The 25,092-nt window shown below is 30.4% G+C and overlaps 1 protein-coding gene across 1 annotated transcript in view; it reads left to right on the top strand.

The window, feature by feature from the left end:
- The window catches only part of LOC115239241 (glutamate receptor ionotropic, NMDA 2B), a 109,839-nt gene that overhangs the window by 68,233 nt on the left and 16,514 nt on the right, over positions 1-25,092 (top strand). Inside the window, exons 6-7 of the mRNA XM_029813656.1 lie at positions 273-411; positions 14,698-14,930. Of these exons, the coding sequence (XP_029669516.1) occupies positions 273-411; positions 14,698-14,930 (372 nt within the window). The remainder of the gene's footprint in view (positions 1-272; positions 412-14,697; positions 14,931-25,092) is intronic.

Raw genomic sequence — 25,092 nt, 5'->3', positions numbered from 1 at the left:
ATTTATTATATATATTACATCACAATACATATTATAATATTTCTCACAAAATTTTAACGAGTTATATATAATATACATTTTTATTATATAAATGTCAAAATTTTATATATTGATATTAATGTGTTTTTTTAATTTTATTTTTGTATATTTAATTATAATTTTTATAAAATACCTGTGCAGAGAGAGAGAAAGAGAGCGACCTTTTACGTTACATATAACATATACACATTATAATATATTATATAACACGTTCTATTATTCTCTCTATCTAGATATCTGAAGAACGTTTCCGTCGAAGGTGATCAAGGAAAGCCAAACGTGGAGTTTACTCAAGATGGTGTATTAAAGGCGGCGGAGTTGAAAATTATGAACCTTCGACCGGGAGTTAGCAAGCAGCTTGTCTGGGAGGAGGTAAATCCAAATTTTTTTGCATGCACTTTACCTTTCGAAACTTTATCTTTTGAAAGTTATTACTAGTTATGCCAAAGAATACATAAATACAGCTTAGAGATTACAAATAAATACACAAGACGCATGAATAATTAAAACATTGCATCAGGACTAGAGTCCCGGTGTTATAACTCCGAATACTAAATTTCTTTACAACACTATTAATGCAATTAGACATTTGCATGTATTTACATAAAGTTTGCATAACAAACAATAAGAATTCCTAATGTTAAAAATTTCTACTAAAACCACACATGCAATAAAAAAAAAAATCACAAACGGATAGCAGTTATGTGCTGAAAATTTCTTTCCTTTGTGGTCAACGTTAATTGTTACACAACCAAAATTTTTACACAAAATATTAAAGAATAGTAAATTCACTGTGTTAATGTATTAAAAAATTATCTCGACAACGACACATTTCCGGAAATTTTGCCACAGAAAGACAAAACTTATTTTTTGACTAGGAATACGGTAGTCTGTATTACATGTAAGGGACGTTCTGTTAGTTCATTATAAAATAGTGCCAATAAATTTATAAACTTAACACAATTCGTTAAATCTAAATTTTTAGAAAAGAAAGTTCTTATAAAAATACGCAATGGGCCAGAAGATTTTTTTCCGTCGTCGCGCATGAAATGGTTTCGTACCGATGAGGCGTTATCGAGCAAAAGAGCAGAATTTATCGCCCTCGATGCCGAAAAGGCTCAAAGGGAACGCGCTATATATAACATCGCGATCGTCTCTTTCGTTACGTCGGATTTACGGCACTGAGCCGCAGAATTGCGGTAAACTTTAACTTCCTTTTGCGTCCGGCGATCCCTCTTGAGAACGCATTTGCAAGTGAACGAGAGTCGCAAAGTGCCTCTTTATTAATCGGCAGAACAATCTCATTATAATCCGCATTCTTTACCGTTTTCATTGTGCGGCATCGGATCACCCATGTAATAAATTAATGCGATAGCAAAGGCTTCTTTGGCTTCAGTCGCTCGGATTTTCATCGCGAGCTAAGCACGTTCTGCCGCGCCAATGCTTTCTAGAAATTGTCAAGCTTGGTCGAACGACTCATAATCGTGTTATGAATTGCCGTGCGAGATATTTCAAGATGCACTAGCTTCTATTGCCAGCGGAAACGATAGCAACACAATTGTCACGTACGCAATAGTCGAGAGAGAGAATATTACGTGGTGCTTCGCCACGGATGATATTACTATGGTATCCTCTAACGCGCGCTATGGAAATTTCCGACAAGGAAGATATCGTCTTAATGTTAGGAGAATTCTTTTTAGAGAGCTCGTGGTATGAGTTATTTATAAAGTTGTGTACTAAAAAATCCGTACATAGCTTTCAAACGGTTTTCAATACTATTTCTTTTGAATACATGGAATTATGAAATGCACGTGAGTGTTTATTTCGGAAGAGATATTCTTTTATTGTAGAATTCTATTATTTTATGTTCTAAGATTTATGTAGTAGAATGTATAATAGCGTATTTTATATTTTTGTATACATATAGCGTTAGACAACTCTAATTACACAGATAAATTATATCTTTTATGCTCTGTTATCCTCTACAGTTAGTACATTGCTTTATACAAAATAAATAAATATAGACAGATAAATGTGTATGTGCATTTGAAAGAACAAGAATAATGAAAAATACTACATTACAATGAAATATATAAAATTTACTTGCGTTGTGCAAATTAATTGGAAATTATTATTTATTTTTTATAATTATTATTTTATTTTTTCATTAATAATAATTTATTCAAGATTCTCAATTTTATTATTATTCAATTTATTGCTGCCGATTTAATTGATTTATTCATTATACAACCATTAAATTGTATAAAATACGTAAATAAAATATATAGGTATATGTATATACATATATATATTTCACATTTTATGCACATTTTCTTGTCTATGTATAAACTTTTCTGAAATCATCGTCATATTATAATATATCGTTGAGCATCTATCAGAAATTTTCATTTTTTTTTTTTTGTAAGTTTTAACAGCAGTATTAAGTTTCGCAAAATTGATGGGAATTCTAGCGAAGTTTAATCTTTTAACGTTCTGTTCGCGACATGGATCCATCTTTGTTCGGCATACCAATTTCCGAGAAATTCTTTCGTCACCTCATTAAAGTTTCAAACGGTTGCATCGTAAGAACAGCGATGTTTCGACACAAGCAAGAATTTATCATTTATCCGCTTCAATAAGTTTGCCGTTTGGAGATTGATCTTACCGCCAAAATATATTTTCTTTCTTGCTAAGTATGTTATAAAATTTTTAGATATTTTATGCTCAAGCTATTTATAATATATATTATGATTCATATCGGCGATACTTTTTAGTTTGCGCTTTGATAAAATATTATTCTAATATTTTTGCGCTCAATATCAGCTCTGCGAAGTCTTTTACGCGTAACATTATTTTACTACATTATTATATTTTCATGTCAACATCATTACAGATTTAGAAATCCATTATTACGTTTAGTAAAAAATGACAACTCAATATTATATAAATATTATATATTTCTTTTTTGTTTATAAAACATTTATGATTCATGTTTATGTTATAAAATTGTAACAGACAAATCATTCTTCAAAGTTTCCTTTTTTTAAACCTTTATATTTTTAGACTGTTAATTTTACGATAAAATTATAAAAAACTATTACATGTTAAGATATATATATATATTACATGTTACATGATACTATTACATGTTAAGATATATATATATATATATATATGTATATCTAAAGTTTTTTTTGAGATAATATATATTTTCAAGATGATATATATTTGCACAAAATATAAATTTTTTAAAATAAATTTTAAATTTTCTCTTGAATGAAAGAGACGTGATTGCAGTATTTCTCCAAATCTAACATTTTTCATACATGACCTATTTATCCACGCTTATTTTTGCGAAGCTATAATTAAAACGCTATTAATCTAGCATCTAGCTCGTCACGTAATGAAAGCTACGCTAAAATTTCATTAACTATCCTGCGACCGGCGCGACGGGACGCGAAACTTTGTTATCCCGACACCCGTGCGACACCCATTTCAATTCTAACAATTTGCGCGCAGGTCACAATTTAAATTATTTCTTTTAATTCAAAAGGAGACGATCGTCTCAGCACTTTGCCGCTTTGACGAGCTTCTCGCACTACGCTTGTCGACATCTCGTTTCTAATTATATCTTTCGTTCATATCATGTTGGCACAAATCATTGTCGACAGACTTCAGAGAATATCGAGATCCCGTATTCCCATTTATTTCCTTGACAGTGACGTTCTTCCGTTTCGCTGCTAGAAATAATTAACCAGAGATATCGAAGGCGAGCTGGGTATTTCCGGCGTAAGATCGAGCTGACAAGTTGATAAAGGCGAACGGTAGCGTAATACATAGATACAAAAGAAAACGCATGTTTTTAAATTAGAATATAATAAACTCAGAATTTTGTTTAATTTTATTTGATTAAAGAGCCGTTAAAAGCAGGTAGACTGACAGGTGAACCTGGCTTTTTACAGAAAATAATAAGTCTAGAATGTTGATAGTTCATGCTACGTCAGGTACACATCAACATGGCATAAATAAAGCTATTGAGCGTGGATTGTTTCATATTACGAATTTATTAGAGGCTCAAAGGCAACGAAACGTTTAGCATCTTTAAAGCATCTACATAATTAAATTCAATCATCCTTTAAAAATTGCAAAAGAATTATATTTCCATTAATGTTCTAAAAGTACTCTACTGCATTTTATATAATTTATCTGTATAATTACACATAAATATATATGATGTTTATATAAAAATATTATATTAACATATAATTATTTATATTAATGCAATATTTTTTTTTATCATATACATATAGTAGCGTTTATCTCTTGCAAGAACATTAAATGTTATATTTCTTTATAATATTTTTTTCATAAATTATTCCATCGATTATTTTTTGCACAGGATGCTTTTTATCAATAAATGGATTTGTCCAATTTGTAAATGCAGTTATTTGTAACTTGGAGGAAATTGAATCTTCTTTCGACACACGCATGTACACGTCTCTTTTTATTTATTCTTATATGGGGGATTCTCATAGATAATGGATATCTGGTGTTCATAGCAAAATTTCAGCGATACTGACGCATTATTTTCCCGATGTACGCGTGTTTTCCGCACATTTCGCTACTAAATTGGCTTTTGCAAAATAAGCGGATTATCGGATCAAAGTCCGATCGTTGTCCGGTATCGTCGAGCGGCATCGCGCGTGAAATGCGTCGATCGACTAATCACGTTAGGTATATGTATGTGCTAAATACCCATTCCCCCTCCCCTCCCCTCTATCCTCCCTTAATTCAAGAATCGCCAAACTCGCGTCGGAATGCAGTTAAGTCCGCGCCCTCTCTGTAATTCGCGTAATCGTGCGAAATTAGGTCGTCGCTTAGGAAGCTGGAGTTAGAATTAATTAGTGTACACGCGTTTCTCATTCGTCAGCAGGATAACGTGCACGACTCTGACAATCAACTGTACACAACATGAAGGTACATGCGGCGGACACTCACCCCTAAGTTCGATGTTACAAACATGCTCTTCTTACTTGCAGAGTGAGATAAATCGCATTACATAGTATACTCGAGAAAATAATAAAGTTATTTTTATTCCCAGTCTTAAGCATGGCTTGCTAATTTACAAAATAATTTAATTAAAAATTAATTTTACGTTTAAATTTATTTAATATGGAAATTTCTCATTTTTAATTTTAAACTATTATGGAAGTCTCATAGTGCTTATATATTCTTTATTGGTTTATTTCATCAATCAGAAAACTATATGTATAACCAGAATACACGAGAGAGAGTTACATTATTTAAATATTATATATAAAAATACCAATTATTGTATACAATTATATATAAAATTAATAAGAAAATATTTTTTGCATTTGTCATAATTATTATAATTTATATTATGATACTTTTTTCAATTTCAGAAGCGTTTAATAACGCTTTCCGTGTAATACACGGCAAATCAATGTTAAAATATTAATCAATAATTGAAGACGTGAGTTTAATAATACTTGGCAATACGAAATCTCGCGAAATTCAATGCGGATGAACAATTCACTTTGAACTCTATGTTCGATCAAACGGCAACTTTAGCCGATTGCTCTTCCTTCTTTGTTCTTTCAAACAACATTGTTTTCAGCTATTGGTCGAGAATATAGAAAAATATATAAATTCTTGCTATCAATATATCTTTGTGCACTAGTTGTATCGATTATAAACAATAGATTTTGACAAAAAATACTGGTCTTATTTTATTTATATAAGTTAAAAATATATGTACCGTAAGCACATTTTTTATTCTACAATACTAACATAAATTTATAATTATAAAACATATAAATAATTATAATTCTTAATTGTTTGAAAAATTATTTTTATTATACGCATAAGACTATCGAGAAGTAAATCGATTTTTTATAGCATGTAAACTACAACGACGGAGTCCTATAACCTGCCAATTTTACGCCAAGATAGCTTTTTATTTTTGCCACTACAGTCATATCGATTTTTTCGTCCTATATTCTTTTAAATGGATATCGAGAATCTTCGGCAATCCGAAGGATTACATCGCGAAACCTTCGATGCAAAAGCAAAATAACAAGAATGGCGGAGAAAGAAAAATCAATCACGGTGAGGTTTCCGAGGAGTCAACAACAATGACAAACAAGAATGACTTGCTGAACTAGAAAACCTTTGAACATTTCGAGATAAATTCTTTATTTATATAAAGTAGTCAATTAATATTATATAACTCAACAAATATATATATCATATATTACAATATACTTCAACTATTTATACCACCTAAGAATAATTGCATTTTGCTTATGTTATTTAATTCCACAGTTTGTTTCTTGATATTTGTGCGCATTATAATAAAGATGATTTTGTTAACAATTAAAAATATAATATATGAAAAGCAAAATACAACCAATTAATAATAAAAAGATTGATAAAATGCCTGACTTTATCTGATATTTATCGAAAAATTCGAAGATCACATTGTTCTCTATTTTTTTCGAACATTTGATTGGTTATTCAAACTGTGTAGAAAATAAAATTGTAAAAGCAAAAGATGTGCACGTGCAAAGTATTAAAAATGTTAATTGCTTTCGTCGACAAGCATGCAGTGACAAAGTTTGTTTGCAATATGTTGTTTTCGTCAACAGTCGCATAATGGTGGTGCGTTTTTTTTGTTGACAAGAAAGCAAAAAAAAAAAATTAATATTTTGCTTTTTATTATTTTTTTATTCTGTTTATTGTTTTTCTGAAAGCATGCAGGCAAGTGATAAATAATGTCCAAAATATTTAAATTTTTTTAGGTATCTACAATATAAAAATAAATATATAAAGATTACTCAAGCAAAAATATAATAAAAATAATTTTTTTTTTTAATTGAAATGAATGAAACCAGTATTATGATTAAAAAATAATGAGTTATTAAAAATAAAATGAAATCTATTAGACCTTTATAGACAAAAATTTAGTAAAGGTTTAAAATTATATACATATATTTTGAATATAAATATATATACATACATAATAATTTATAGTAATAATTAATAGCTGAAATAATAAACCATCTAAAACACATGAATGGCGTGCTCGCGTAACGCGCACCCTACTAGAACCAGAGCAACAAAAAATTAGAATAAATAGATATAAAATCGATAGATTATAAAAAATAATATAATTGAATATAATAAATAATGACGTAGAAATTTAAAAATCAATGGATTATTGAACATACAATCAATTGTTAAAAGAATTTTAATTTTGAGTTATAATGCACATTTCAAAATCGCAAAAATTAGAATATATTGTCAAATAATATATGTATATGTCATATGTCGTAAAAAACAACGAACGTGGTGTCAGATGTGTCACATATGGTTATTGCAATTAAATCTTTGTCTCTTATTGACACTTCGATCAAAATATGTCACAATAAAAATTTTCTACAAATCTTTTTGGCATTGCCATCAGGATACGGAAAATCAAGACCGAAGAATGAGAGGAGTTATCTTTAGATATGCAACTGGTAGCAGTTGGCGTTGATTGCGCGTGAATGGTTATAGTTCTATAAGGAGGAGAATAATTAGTTAATTGTCGAAAATAGAGAGAAACAGGTACGCAAGCCGGACTTCGGAATTAACCATCTGACCCAATATATCATTGCGGTCACTTCAAGCTTTTCGATACCTCGCACATGTTGTACACATGCAATGATGCCCGCGTGTACTACCTAAGACACGTGTGGCGCGTACAAAGCTAATTAGCGAAATTGCTCGAATAGCGTTACCTGATGCTCCCATTTACTCATCGATGGTATTAATTGCTATGAAATAGAATAGGGGAATTGTTCAAATTAATGTATTTGCTTGTATGAGAGAATTTGTGATTATAGTTTTTTAGTACTGGCTATGTTGCATTATTAATAAATAAAATATTTATAAGATTTTTGAATTTATATAAATACAGAGTGAGAATTTTTAATGAATATGTTTGTAATTTAATAAATACGATTCTATTTTTCATTTTTTTGTTACATTAAATTAATATTTTTCATTAGATCAAAGACAGAGACACATTAAAAATTTATATAATTACTATGTATGATTGTTTACTATATCAAATTATTTTGTTTTAAGCTACTTATTAATCATAAAAAAGTTATTATAGAATATTGTAACTTTTTGTTATATATTGTACATTATTTTGAATCATAAGTTTTAATAACTATGTTTTTATATTTAATTACAATTCTTCTGTCTTTGTGATTGTTATATTTTGTAACTGTATTGATATGTTTTCCTTAATCTCTCTCTCTCTTTCTCTTTTTTTCGTTTTCTCGATCAAGAAGATTATTATTGTCTTAATTAATTATGATTTAATGAAATGCGAGTATAATCCCGTAATAAAAGAAGGATAGAAAACCGCAGCATATGTAATCTATGGCGTTCTACAATTTTATTTGCTAATAAATATTTGGACTCGTCAGCAATTCGGAGGATAATAACTCTCAAAACTTCTGGTGAAAAACAGCATCGCGAGACATGCACGTGCCGCGTATATTTTTTCTCCTGCCAAGAGTTGCTCGAGTTACGTCCTTTTCCATTCACCTCTTCGATTCTAATGTCCTCGGGAATCTCTGGCCTCCAAACGAGCTTGAAAGTTGTCCCTTCTCGAGGGAGGAGGTTCTTAGGGGAAAATTTATGTCGGAAGTTTTGCAGATTAGAGGGCAGTTCAACGGGACGCCTGGAATCGCGCCAAATACCGTGGGATGTATCGTCGCAAACGATTGCGGTAAAACGTACACGATGTACAGCGCACGGTATAATCCCCGTTTCCTTTTACCTAACCGGGCTTATCGAAGGGATAGCCATTGTGGTGGCTTTGTGTCGCGGTCAAAATCCTCATGGGCCAATTAACTCTTCTGGTCGAGGACTTTTCGGTACTCCTTAATCCGATAAAGCGGTTTTGCGTATCACACACTGTTAAATTCTTAAATATATCCGGATATCGTAACCGAGGAGAGGACGCTACTAAAGGCTACTAAAAGCTAAAGAGGAAGAACTAAAAGCTCAACAAAGTCATGTTAAAAATATTTTTCAACAGTTAGATTGTGAAAAGTTAAGGACTGTTTGCGCTAAATGGAAAATGATGTTTTTTTGGAAAAAATATTTGATTTACGACATATATTTTTGTGTTTGCAAGACAATATTTTATATCAGAAATAAATAGAGCATAAAGAATTGCTTTTATAAATCTTTTATGTGTGTTACGGAATTTTTTCTTCTAATTTCTAAGTCTGCATTATTTCGTAATTTTTCTGCTGATTTGTTTATAAACTAATAACTATTGAAGATAAATATTACCTATTTTTTTAGATTATGTATTATTATAGAAACCTACTATGTGAATTAAATTATCAAATTAATGATCTTTTGTTTTCTTGATAAAAAAGCAATATAAGTTTACTCAAATTAATAAATATACATATTTAAAGTGGCGTTAACGCACGGTAAATAATATTTATCGTTTAAATAGCTCTCACGTACATATACTCGATATGTCAATATGCAATGTCTCTTGACTATAATTATTGTACTAGAAAGTTTGTGTTTTACTACGGAGTAATAAACTGGTTAACAAGATGTAACTGCTAGCATGCCGCGAAACAGGCGGGCAAAACTTATAATTAGCGAACACGATGCGCTAACGAGATTGCTATAATTAGGAGATTTCATGAGATTTTACGTTACATTCTTGTTGACACCGCGTCAAAAGATCATTTGTGATTGGCTTGACACTAAACATGACAGAGAATATCAACGCCAAAGAACGCGTTACCGCATATCACATGATGCGGCATAGTTAACCGTATAATTTCGAGCCTGCGTAATGAAACGTACCCTGTTTATTAATTCATAGCATGTTAATATAGTCATTAATTCATCACCGCCGTTTTGTAGCGGGCGCCATTTCGCGAGATATTTCCCACAGCAAAAGTTTAATTTCCGAGCGTTTCCTGCGATTCATCGACTCGCATTATATTGCGATCCGCTATTTAAATTAATTGAGTAATGAACAAAGTAAAATATACATATATTGGGTAATGAACAAAAGAAATATATATATATACATATGTATATTAATTTGATTACCAAGAATTAAAATAAATATAATGCGGAGATCTGATAAATGCGCGAAAATAAACATATGAGAATTGGCGTATAATGTCTTTCGTATATTTGTAGTACCAATAAATATGATTTATTAGAATCAGATATTAAAATTATTATTATTTAATTGCTATTTTTCTATATTTAAATATAAGAAAAAGATTTTGTAAATAGTATGTAATGCATAATTGTTTATGTTATATATACAGGTCTTATATTCTTCTGAAATTTATAATTATCCTACTTTGTATCTCTTTCCCATTCGCATATTCTGTTTGAGGTTGCTTTCATTAATTTTGTTCGGCTTTCGCGTAAACATGCATTAACGTATGAATACAATACGTATGCGCCTCGTAATTCTAGTATAATCTGAGAAGAATCTTTTCTAAGGGAAAGCACATGATATCTATACTTTTTGATATTAATTTACAGACATGAAAGTCCGATGAAAAAGTGGATGAAAAAGAAAAGTTGAAAATGCACATGACGTCAAATTTTTTTAAATTACGAATGCGTGAAGCTTTCGGATCTCCAATCTTCCGGAAAGAGATCTTTATCGAACAAAAAATCGAGCATTCTGCTTTGTTTATCTCTCCTCAGTCGTAGGAATGAAAAGTGAACGATCATGCTGTCGTATATAGGCGCGTATGAATTTTCATGACGACACGCTTGGTGCAACCCTATTCTCCCGTGCAGTATCGGTTTCTAATATGTAGATGTCTCGTCCGCATCGAAGTGCATCGCCTGTAAAGGCTCTACATATTCAAAAGTTAGGTGCCGCTTACGCCGGAGCGATGCAATTTCGTTTTATTGCCCCTAGGAAGTTGCTATGTACTTTGCGCGAGGGACCACCTATTTTCTTTGCTATAGTACATGACTGTCAAATAAATTTTGACGGCTGACGGGGAAAGCACATGATATCTATACTTTTTGATATTAATTTACAGACATGAAAGTCCGATGAAAAAGTGGATGAAAAAGAAAAGTTGAAAATGCACATGACGTCAAATTTTTTTAAATTACGAATGCGTGAAGCTTTCGGATCTCCAATCTTCCGGAAAGAGATCTTTATCGAACAAAAAATCGAGCATTCTGCTTTGTTTATCTCTCCTCAGTCGTAGGAATGAAAAGTGAACGATCATGCTGTCGTATATAGGCGCGTATGAATTTTCATGACGACACGCTTGGTGCAACCCTATTCTCCCGTGCAGTATCGGTTTCTAATATGTAGATGTCTCGTCCGCATCGAAGTGCATCGCCTGTAAAGGCTCTACATATTCAAAAGTTAGGTGCCGCTTACGCCGGAGCGATGCAATTTCGTTTTATTGCCCCTAGGAAGTTGCTATGTACTTTGCGCGAGGGACCACCTATTTTCTTTGCTATAGTACATGACTGTCAAATAAATTTTGACGGCTGACGGAAAAAGGCTGCCGACGGAACGCGCAATACATACGAAGAAATAATGGAAATGAACAGCGTGAACGTTATGTTGGTTATGTGCAAATAAACTGGTTTAGTTCGGCCTCTTGTTTACATCGCCGTAAAATTACCTCTTTGAATCGGACATTTTGGGATGCATAGAATAAATCAATTCGCGTTCGAATACACTCGATTAAATGCGCCACACAAACATCGATGAATAATCAAAGAAGTGCAATGGAAATTAATACACTGTTTAGATTTTCATACTATATGATTTTCATACTATTTTCATACTATATTTTCATACTATAATACGTAGTTAAAAAATTAAAGTTAAAATAATATAAATATTGTAGATAATTTTTTCAGAAAAGAGAAACAGAGAAAAAAAGTAGAATTAAAAATATTTTATGTAAAACTAAAAATTTCACATAGGAAGAAATATATATAAAGGAAGAAATAAAAATTATATCTCTTTAAAATTTGACATTAATGAAGTTCACGATTTTTCATTAAAAATGTATTCATTATAATTTATCATAATTTGTTACATTATAATTAAACTTTTATTAAATTTCTATGGCGGTAATTGCGCGAAAAAAATTTTATCTCGTCTACTCTTCTGAATACTTTAAATAAATTGATTTTCGATAACATGTAATAAGAATAAAAATTGATATTACTTTTTTAAAAAATTTGAATTAACGGATAATTTCCACAAACTTTGTTTGGTTCTTTTTTCCTATAATAAAGAAATATCTTTCTTGATAAGCTCGAGAATTTATCTTCAATTATCAGAAATCAATATTATCGATATATTGTCGACATCTGTATTAAAGAGCAAGTGTAAAACACATTTTTTTCATGATTTACGATTTGAATCATTACGATTTAAATCTTTACGTTTTAATAAGCATTTTTACAAAAAATGAATTTCCGACATCACATTCTACATAAGAATTATATTGCGTTATATAAAAGTAAATACTTATGTAAACAAACATTCTGTGTAATTTTCATTCACCCAGCATAACTCCTTCTTGGTGTTAGGATTTCATTTTCTGTCAGTATATAATTATAATGATGGTACCGTAAATAACTCTATTTAGTGTGCATAATAATAACTAAAGATCGACGGATTTTACTTTCTGACATAGTTTTCAAGAATGCAATGCGAAGAAGATGCAGAAAAGCAGATATAAATGCAATTTTAAAATTATCCTTGTTAGTCGCCGATGCAAAATGATCACATATTTTTACTCGGATGAGTTTCAACATGTGGAAATATCCGGCGTGTGGAAATAATTTTAATAGCCATTATAAATTATATCCACGTTGTTTTCATATTTTGTTAATTCATTTGCTTTCAAATTGTTATGCGAAACTTTAATAAAGTTCTTAAAATATTGAAAGGGAATAAGTATGAAATTTAATAAATTAGTTATTTAATTAATATTTGATATCTTGTAATAAATTTTGATAATTATATATTGTGGCGGAATTGTGTTTTTCTTAATAAATCGTTGATTATATATCAATAACAATGTAATATTCTCATTATTGATATTTATTTAAACATATTAATAATATCCATTTCTAATTTTAACGTTTTCTGAAGATATTCTTTCTAGAATGTTTTTAAATATAATATCTCTATCCTATATATATATTTTACTTTCTACTTACAAAGTAACTACAGAAGGAACTGGACGGATTAACTATGTCAAAAGTTAATAAATTTGATATAATTTAAGATTCACGAATTTGATATTGCGTACAAAAAGCACTTTTAGCCTTTTAAAATATAAAATTAATAATTAATTTAAAAATTAAAGTAAAGCTTTTCCCTGTATAATATAACTTAATCTCAAAATCGTAAATATTATCTTATATGCAACTAACTTTTGTATAGTGACTGTACTACAAAAATAGTATAATGATTGTACACAAAAATTCATGAAAATAAAAGTTTTGACTCTACAAGGCAAATTTTTACTGTAACTCATCAATAAATTATTAATCTTATATTTTAAAAGACTAAAGTGCTTTGTGCGCAATCTTGTGCTTCAAGCTCATGAATTTCAAAATGTATTAGGTTTATTAACTTTTGACGTAGTTGATCCGTCCTCTTTAAGTTATAATTGAACCAATCATAATCGCGCAATGATAAATTTTCTAAGATGGTAGGATTGGCGAATGATGGATGTATTATAAAATTTTCATCTCGACGTTGACTAATGGCGCTCCATTACCGAGCACAGTTTCATCTGAATAGGAAGTAAATTGCACGCCCGATAGTAAGAGACGATATGCGTGGGAAGCGATTGAAGTACATGACGAATTTCAGTTTATATTGATGTTCGTCTAACTCTGCTTTCGTACTAAGTCGTCACAAAACGATTCAGGAAAGTGTCGGAAGAACTTCGTAATTTCATCACCGTATCACATCACATTTTCATCGCTGACGTTTTCTTCTTTGCTGAAAACAATTTTATACGTAATCAAATATAAAAAGTTAGCGATGCAAAATTTAAAACAATAAAACTAAAGTTACTTGTACAGTCCTTCACGAATATTTTAATAAAAGTTTTAAGTACTGTAAAACATTTCTAGAAGCTGATTATGATTTTCTATACAAAAAATATATCTTTTAAATTATTCAAATAGATCTACGCGTCAAGTAGCATTTTAAAATTTTACTATATCATTCTCAAAGAGATGTCACACGTACAAGAAAGAGAGAGATAGAATATGCTCATCAATAATTATATAAACCACAAACACACAAAATGGATAACTACAAGAATAAGTAAATCCACTAGTAGAACTTTTGAAATTTTCAAACTTGATGCGTTGATAAATTAATGTCGAGTATTTCTTTAATATATTGTGTTTTTATTTTTATGTTTTATTTTTATACGATATTTACTTAATTAAATTATTAAAGATACTTTTTTCTTTTATATTAATAACATGACATACACTAAGAATAGATTTATTAAAATTGCTGTTATGTCTGATCATATTTTTTTGTCTGCTTGCCCACAGATCGGTGTCTGGAAATCCTGGGAAAAAGAGGGTCTGGATATCAAAGATATCGTCTGGCCGGGCAATAGCCATACGCCCCCGCAAGGTGTGCCGGAGAAGTTTAACCTTAAAATAACCTTTCTGGAGGAGCCACCTTACATCAATCTTGCACCGCCTGATCCTGTGACCGGAAAATGCTTGATGGATCGCGGTGTTCATTGTCGAGTGGCCAAGGATTCCGAAATGAATGTTGAGTAAGTTTAAGAAATTAGATACTTTTGTCGCGAAGAAATACATCTGTCCGCCAATAGCTTACATTGATATGTGCGATATTTGCAAACTCGCTCTATTTCTAATATTATATTTATATTGTTACGCCCGCGGAGATCGCGAAACCACAGGGGAACATAATAATATATATATAATAATCCTAAATCCTAATTCCTAATATATATATATATATATTAGAGTTGCAACGAATTAGGCAACTATTCTGCCTATTCGGCAACGTTTTTATTATTTGGCCGAATACCGAATAGTTTTAAATGTAAAACTGCATGGAAGGAAATAATAGCTAATAGACTGTTGCCACTTCAGCCGCGGAATCGTAGTTTTAACATGCCCGAACTATTTAATTAATTAATTTATATATCTAATTAAATTAAATTAAATTAAACACATTTATTGTTACATAATGTATTTATGTGGAGGCGTGGTCGGGAGTGCCGCGCATTCGCTGCATTGTTTTCGAATAGTATATATTGAGCCGTTGGCGCTAAAACCGTGTCTAATATTCGCCGAATATTCGGTTATTCGGCACAAGACCTTGCCTAATATTCGGTATTCGGTATTTGGTCGAATATACTATTCGTTGCATCTCTCATATATATACAATATCTAATATATTAATTATCAAACTTCTAATATATCTCAACATCTAATATATGTACGAGAGCCATTTGAAAAGTTCGCGACCTGATAATAAAAGACTGTTTCTTTTTCTTTTTAAATACATTTTTTTTTCAATGTAATTTCTCTGAACTTCAATGTATTTTGTCCAGCGATGCTGCCTTTATCCCATCCCGGAAGTCCGACAAAAATTTTAAACGCAGCACTGACTTGTATTTACGAACTTTTCAAATAGCCCTCGTATATATAAGATCACCCATAATCATCTTTTGTGTGCAACTAAAACAGGTAAAATCGAGGGGAAAAGTTCTTTACCATTTTGCGATTTTTGTAGTAATTATTGAGAAATTAATTAAAAAAGATCGCCTAACGTGCGCGAGTATTAACGAATGTTTGTTTATATAAGTAAATACTTACGTAAACAAATATTCTGTGTAATTTTCATTTACCCAGCATAACTCCTGCTTGGTATTGGGATTTCCATTTCCGTCAGTGTATATATATATCCATATATATATATACTTTTATATACATCTTTTATTAATACAATTATTTTCTAGCCTGTGCAATGAATGTTTCTTTCCAAAGATTTATACTTTATATATTATGCTTCATATTTATATTAAGTAATAAATAATCTATATTTTACACGGAGAACATTCTTTTTGCTGAAATGAAAAATTTTTTAGTATTGAAAATCAATAAGAGACATGTATCGGATCATATATCGATTTTAATTATTGTGCATTGACAAATGCAATTGCTTATAGTTTAAGCTGTTATTTACTGTGTTGTTAAACTGTTTTATATTTAAAAGAAAACATAATATGTGTTTTATGGACTGTAGAGATTACCTGAGAGATTAAAAGATGAAGCATCGCGATGATAAACGCGACTGATCACAAGGGAATAGACTACTCGTAAACAACGTCTGGCTACACGCTAACTATTACTACTTAATGTCAGTGCTTCGTGTATATTTCACTCCGCAAAATTTCTATACCTATTCCAACTTATTATTTTTATTTTTTGTCGATGAAATAACAATACAATAACAACAATAAAAGGAATTATCAAAATTTATAAAACTTTAAATAAATTATTTTTTCTATATGTACTTTATTTTATTCTATATTCTATTTATTCTATTTATTCTATTATTTTATTTTATTCTATTTACTTTATTTTACTATTTTATCTTATTTCATATCTCTACAATTTATAATGTAACCGTTGCTGAACAATAGGCGAGCTATAATGATATTTAATCATTATCATCAATGATTTATATTAGCAATGCTAGTACGACATATTAAATGTTGCAAACGCTTCAGCTCATGACATGCTGGCAGAATCAGAATTTATAAAAATCTGATGAACTCAGTGTTGCTCTTAAATATAGACTAAATATTAAACCCGAACGTCACGCTATACTGCACCCTTATTTCGATTACAAGGGAGTTCTAGCAAAGTACATGTGTTGATTGCTTCTATACCAAGTTGGAAAGGACTTTGTGCACATTCAATACAAAATTTAAGGGCCACCCTTTGAAAGCATTGAACAAGCGAGGCTGAACTAACATTTGCGCTTCATAAGAGTGAAGAGTTGACATTTATAGTGATATATAATGACGTTTATCATGTGGTAAATTCATTGAGAAGCACATTGCAACGTGCTTTTGGAAACATCTTCAAGTATGGGTTTCATATAACGACAGTAAACGTAAAAAAATGTAATTACGATTGTTATAGATATTTAATAGTCCAACACGATGCTGTTTTTATTGACTCGTTTGTATCGGCCTTTGCGTTAAGCGCTAAATTGTTGAAATTTATTGAGCGTATTCTCGATGCCGTTATCCAATTTGGAGTGCCATCAATGTCGTTTGGGGTTACAGTCTCTAGCAAGCACTCTCTGCATATAACAGTATTTATTTACACAAAACGAGGTCACGCAATATACGTTAAAAACTTGTTTCCGCTTGAATAGTATAGTGCATGCGACAGCTGTTGCAGTATACGTTTTCAATGTAAACTCAAGGATCCACGGAAAAATCTATTTTTGTATAAAACAATACATAGCATTTTGCTGAAAACTGTGCCAGGCATGATAGCTCTCTATATTCTGCTATATTGTTTCTTCTGCATAGTAAGAGTAAACCCATACAGTACAACAATATTATTATATTTATGAGTTATTGGTTGCAAAAGAATTAAAATTTGGAGATCAATATTGTATTTTCAAATAATAATGCGTATAATTCTTAAGAAATTTTTATTTTGAATGTTCTTCAATTTTGTTTTACTCGTTCATATTTGCCTTCTCATTTTATAAATTTTAATTTTAGAATATTTAGTTTTTTGTATATTGCTAGATTATATATATAATGTTTTTTTTCCCGAATATTATTTAACTATTATTATAAAGTTAAAAATGCGAATAAAATTACAATTTATTGAAACACACAAGAGCAAAAAAAGAAGAATGCGTATTTGTATATATAAGGGGATCATGAATCGCATTTCGAAATAGCGTGCCGACAAATTTCCTAAAAATATATACGAGAATAATAGTGTGAAAGTAATTGAAACTGTTCTTTCTTTCTTTCTTTCTCTTTTTTTCCTCCTTTGCATATGCGCAAAAGACCGTTAGAAAATTATCTCGAAGAGAAGAATATAAAGTAGAGGAGAAGGAGAAAGAAAGAGAAAAAGAAAGAAAAAGAGAGAAAAATCAATTTTCTGTTTCAATGGTCGACGTCACAACAATTGGCTCATCTCAGGAGAAATTTGGAAAAAAACATACCGGATATTCATGGTAGTTTTGTATATATAATGTGAAATTATAATCATTTATTAAAATGCTATACATTATTTTAATTTGAGAAATGTGTATTTTATTAAATTTTTATGAAATTATATTAATATTGCTTATAATGTTTTTATTTATTGCTTTATAAAAAATTAAGTTTCGTTTTACGTTAGATGTATTACAGAAATACTTTGAAGATTATTTAAAATAACTAATCTTAAATTAATTAGATAAACAATTGCATCACGCATCACGCTTGAAGTAGGTCGAGCGCTTATACTTACTGCGGTAAAGAACGAGAATTAATGCTTATTACCTTTCCTCTGAGTAAAAATATTTCGGGAAAAGTATAACTAAAAACTCTGTGATAAGTTGTCGCACGAAAACTGTTGACATAGGAATACGTTTTTCTTCTTTTAGATAAATTTCAGAGTTACCGAATGTGCAGCTTTATTTTTAAACTTACAAATATAAATATGATTATTACAAAGATAACAATTGTATGTGATGATAATGTGCATGTTCAATAATAAAAATATAGCTAACTTATGTTTATCTAATAGTTTTAGCATTTGTCTAAAACGCATATTTATATTTATTACAAAATTCTCGTTTATTATGTTTGTTTTAATAATAATATACGATATAAATATTTTGATTTCAAGTCATCAGTAAACTAAATTATTTAAAACATTAGTTTAACTACATATATTTTATTTGTTATAATGATTTATATACAGATTATTCGTAAAGTGTAACAAAATACATGCACATTTAAAGTTTCTTTATTACGGAACGCGGAGCATATTCGATTTTTGTTTTACCAATGAAATAAAGCTTTTTAGTTTAATACATTGAATTAATGAATTTTTCGTAGCGAAATATATTCGTGATCGCAGGTGCACGAGAGATGTATATTTAAATAAGGATGGAGAGGAAACTGCAAAAAATTAAACTATTAGTGGAAATACTGCACATTGTTTTAATTTTTTATGTACAGTGTAAAATAACTAATTGCTGCTAATAAAATATAAAAATCGTATTCCATCAACTGTCGGAGGAAAAATGGAGAGAATTACCTAATTGCTAATTGTGTGCAGCCTGTGAAAGAACAGTGCGTTACTCTCCCTTAACGAATTGATATTAGCGCTGTAAGAAACTTGCGATGGTATGGTGCTCACGGTACAGAATAATTGGCAATCAATTACATCTAACGTAACGCTTCACCCATAATATACTGTCGGCGCAAATGCCAATTTGTCCATGTTATAGTTTTAAATTTTTCTTCAATCTGAAGATCACGTTTCTATCTAATTAGGTTATAGTATTACGAACAAGATAATAAATATTACCTCGCCGGGATCGTTTTCAGCAAAGAAAAATGTGTCTTTGCTTGCATTTTTAATAAATTTATTAAAGTTTATTGTAAGATAAAATCTCTTTTCTCTAAGCTTGTGTGTGTGTGTGTATGTGTGTGCGTGTGTTCATACACGAACAAGATTGCAGCAGCAATAAAATTAATTAATTATTATTTCTTTTTAGGTTCTCTGATAACCTGTTTCGCAAAAATAAAAAATCAGTTATATTAATATTTTTTTAAACACATTTACACATATATATACACACATACATATACATATATATGTATATATATTAAAGAAAATATCGGGAAACTGTCATATAGTTAGATAATAGACCTTCCGCTGTGTACTTGACATACTACGATTCCCGGACAAGACCGCGAGACTGTGTATTAATATGCAAATCGTTTTATATTAACTGATGTCCTTTACTGGAAGTAGCTGAGATATACAAAAAGTAAAGATCGAATCCTTGTCTTAAACACGAGAGGGAATGTGAACGCGTTTTTGCAAGGTACAGCTTCTCGTAGCTTGCAATGGAGCTGAATCAGAAGCGGATAGAACTGCATTATTCTCATGCGAAACCATATTAATCTCTAGATATCCAGTTTGATTTCAAGATTTATTACGCGATTTATAAACGTATTGAAGATGTTTTTAATATGGGTGCAATACAAGCAATTTAATGCGTAAAAATAATAAGAAATAAGACAGACACGTTTATATAAACTTTCTTCATTATTTCTATATATTAAACTCATTTCTAAAGTTATGCTGCTTTATTAGAACACTTTCTGTCATAGCGTGTGCGATAATTTGTAATATCATATTCTCCTATATATGAAGTTAACGAGGAAGCATCCCTTATCTGAAACTCTTGTACATGATAGAGAACTGAGTGAGTCGCTTACTAGGTTGAACTCGAAAGTATCATAATTAATGATGATGAACTATGATAGACAACATCCATTTTGCTCGCAGAACAATATTAACAACTTAGCCAATAATAGCTTTATATTGATCGAACACCTGTGAATAGAAACATGGAAAATTGCTAAACTTTTTTTATTAATTATAATATAATTTTAATTAATTGTAATATAATTTTTGTAATTATAATATAATTGATTACAAATGACAAATTTTTGATCCATTTAATGAAAGTATAATAAATATATAATACTTGCGCAATTATTTTTTCGAACTTTTTGTTATATAACAGTTGGAATATTTTTTTATGTATTTGGCGTATTGTTTTTATCTCTGTGGGGTTTTTAGTGGGTAATACTTGCGTAATCACCTCTTAAAGTATCTCTAGTCGTATATTGACACGTACATACGTATCGAATATCTCATTAATCTAATCAAGTCAAACTCTCTTAATTACTGAAGCTTCCAAATAATTTGGAAATGCGAATCGGTGATAATCCACAGCTTATATTCACGGCGTGTTTGTGTTAAAATAAGGATTAAAATTTGTAACGGGTCAAATATTTTCGACAATTTCTGCCACTTCTGTTAATTCGCGAAATCCAGACCATATTGCGTAAACGGATACTGGGATAAAGACCCGGATGCCGCGCGAGCGAAATGTCGATACGAGAAGCAGCTCTCCAACGGAACTCTTATGTAACGCTCCTTGGAAATAACAACGACCCTTCTTTGTTACTTAAGCGTTCTTTATAGCAACCTTATACTTCTGTCTGACTGAGAAAAAGATCTACTTTTCGCAAACTAATAGCACACTTGACAGACCACTGAGTAATTCGATAAAATTTCAACTCAACAACCGAGAAAATTCTTTCTAAAAAACTTAATTTTTTATTAAACAAAAAAATAATTAAAAATTTTCTTTAAATTTATATTAAATTAAATGCAATTTATAAATTATATTTATAAATTTTTATGTGTTTTATATATTTGTTAAGAAATGTGCTATAGTAAACAAATATCTGCAATGTGTTTTCTTTTGTTAAACAAATGTGATACAAACATTTTCTGTCGTTAATGAAACTGAACAATATAAAGTTATTTTCTGCTTTTTATTTCACTGATTATTAATTTATCTTTAAATTATCAAATATATGATCATTTTTGCGGCAAATCATCTAAAAACTACAAGAGTAATTTAACAGCATAAGTGACAGCACTTTATAAGAAATATTTTGCCAAAGAAAAAATGGATCTTGATCAAGGAGTTAATCGCGAGAATGCGTATCTCATATCGCACATCAAAGTCACTTAATCTTCCAGAAGCGATTTATTTGTCAATTGGCACAATATGTTCCACAATAAACTATCATTCATTTTTCACGTTCCTGATATGTGCAGTAGAATGGATTCAAGTTGATAACCGTCTATCTATCGTGACAAATCACTGTCGTTGCATCGATCCAAAATGCGGATTTAAAGCGCATTTTTGCGGCATTTGAACAACCGCGACCATTGAAGCACAAACAATGAGAATATCTAGAACGGAATGGAGAGTCGGTTTTTCGCATTATTAGAAACGAGAGCGATTTTGCAGTAATTGCAACCGATGGAACTGGTACGTTACGCGCCTCTAGGAACATCAGCATCAAGACGTTAACTAAGATTATATGCGATGGAAATATTCGATTAATGCGGAACATTGTTTTGCATAATGCACGTGTGCTAGTTTTACGCTCATATTACGCAGTCGCGATAATAGTCGCGTGTTACTGTCAGACAAACATGTTTGTGACTTTGAGTGCACTTTATTACAGCTGACTGACAGGAGATATTTTGTGTGTCACTCAGTGTGTAAGTTAAGAGTCAAGAGTATACGTATTTAATTTTGCGGTGGGGTAGCTTAATTTTTTCCAATTGGCTTATAAAATCGGCCATTTCATTATTTATTATTATAATAATACATAGAAGAAATGTTATATGTGAATATATATAGTATGCAAATTACAAAACGACGTTATAAAAAACCGACCATAAAATTTGCCAATACGATTACTTTTGAAAGCACATATAAAACTGGACATAATATTTTTTTACACGATGCTTATTTGATATAAATAAAAGTATAAATTTTATTTTGAAATTGACTAATTTTCATAAAATCAATATTATTTTAAATAGAAATTTGCTTTAATGAAGTTTTGAGTTTGTTTATATAACTATAAAAGTTTGGAAATAAACCAAAAAAATGTATTTTTAGCATATTACTTTTTTATTACGTAATTATTACATAAGAAAAATAAAATTATTTTTACAGTAATTCTAAAATAAGACTCTTTAATCCAATTTGAAACACAATTGGGATTTAATTTTGATATAAAAAAAATAAAACCATAATAAAATATTACATAATTTAATATCGGCTGGAAAAATATTATCTAACAATAAGCATATTTTACACAAAATTTCTAATAATGTTTCAACATCTAGATGTTGAAACATTATTAGAAATTTTGTGTAAAATTAGATTATTTCAATAATTTAGTGCATCGATATGTAGCTCTTTATTGCAACTGTGAATATGAAGACTTTTGATCTCAGATACATCAGACTGACAGTAGCGACTCGCGTATATTAAATTTCAGGATTATTCCGTACTGCTACTTTATAAAGGATCTTACTGCGCGGAGCAGAAAACTCATTTCCATTCTCCAGGAACTTGCAGCTTTATGATTGTAAATTTGTCGAAATTCTGATGAAAAAGTAGTAGATGCATTCATATAACATACAAATTATTCCATATCTTTATAAATTGGTTGTATATATTTCCGTTAAAGTCGATACTTCGATGTCACTAATTGGCGTTAAAACACAATAACAAAATTGATGCGAGCAGCTTTATTGATTTTGGTTATAGGGCGTCAGAAATAATTCATGACAGAACTGCCATTGTTCCATCATGCATAATTTTGAATGCTCTTATGTGAACGAGCTATTATTTGCACACCGTATTTAATTAGAAATCGTGGATATAAAACTTAATTATATATATTATTAATTGTTTTGAAAAATAACAATCTAATAATTTATTGGAAAACGCAACTTATTATTATTATAAGTTTGTCTATCTTTTACATTGTTTAAAGAGATATTAAGCTTTATGAAGCTCCCGAATAAAATGTTTGGAAATACTGTTTTTGTACTCTCGAATAAAATGTTTGGAAATACTGTTTTTGAAAAATAAAGAAATATAATTGAATCTATCTAATTGAGCTCTCTTTAATTAGTAACATCATAAATATAACAAAAACGCACCATCATCTTTTTAAACAATGAGCAACGTAACGTGAAATTAATCTACATAAGTTTATTATGTATGTACAACAAATTGCCACACGAAGCGTAACGCATATTACATCAGGCAATATCGCAAAGGCTTATGTTGAAAGCGTCTATGACTAAACTATGAAAAGTAATATTGGATGATTGCATAAGTTCGGGTCTTTGCAGAATAGTTTAAATGGCAAGAATCTCAATTCCGAGGAAGTTGTCGAAAACCACCTTACAAACTTTTTTCAAGAAAAACCAAGTTTTTTCTTCAAAAATGGAATCGACAAGCTTATAGATCGTTGGAAAACCATTGTAGAAAAGAATGGAGACTATATAATTGATTAATAAAAGTGTTATCTCTAAAATATAATCTATTGAAGTTTATATTTAAATCGGGCACGAACTTATGCAATCACCTGATATTATAGTTCTCGCTCCCTCGATCCGACACGTTACCCGACTGCAACTGAGGAGTCGAAAGCATTACTGGCGCGAATTTCTCGCTTTTAATGCGACGTTACATTTTTCTCAGTAGCAGCAGCAGGCACGCTCTCCTTCGAAATTGTGAGCGTTTTTTACGTGCCGCTGTGAGAGAAAAAGGAAGAGAGCAGCAATAAACGTCACTGTGTGCTCTTTATGGCTGTCCCCGCCACGATACTTTTCTGGGCATCGTCGCCAAGCTGACCTACGAATACGTATTCGATTTTTATCACCGCCCCGCAATTCCGGCATATGCTTCCATTGGGACCTCGCTCTTTTGCCTTCTTACTCTTTTCTCCCTGACATCACAAAATATATTTGCCTCCTATCTGCTTTACTACGCACGCGATGTTTCGTTTTTATATCCTTTTCACCTTGACAAATATTGCCATTCGAGACAAAAAGGTTGCCTTATTGTACGTTGATGCATATTTTCAGTAGTTAAAATACACTTATAGTCAGACATATTTTCATTACGTTATATCCAAATATTTCGTGAGAGACTAGAGTTTTAATTGATATAATTATCTTATTTTAATTAAAACCCTATTAAAATTATTAGAATTTTTCTTTGAAAATATATTTTTTTATATAAAA

This window comes from Formica exsecta, unplaced genomic scaffold (assembly GCF_003651465.1).
Source record: "Formica exsecta isolate Colony F162 unplaced genomic scaffold, ASM365146v1 scaffold37, whole genome shotgun sequence".
NCBI lineage: Eukaryota > Metazoa > Arthropoda > Insecta > Hymenoptera > Formicidae > Formica > Formica exsecta.
This window is presented reverse-complemented; position numbering and strand designations above follow the sequence as displayed.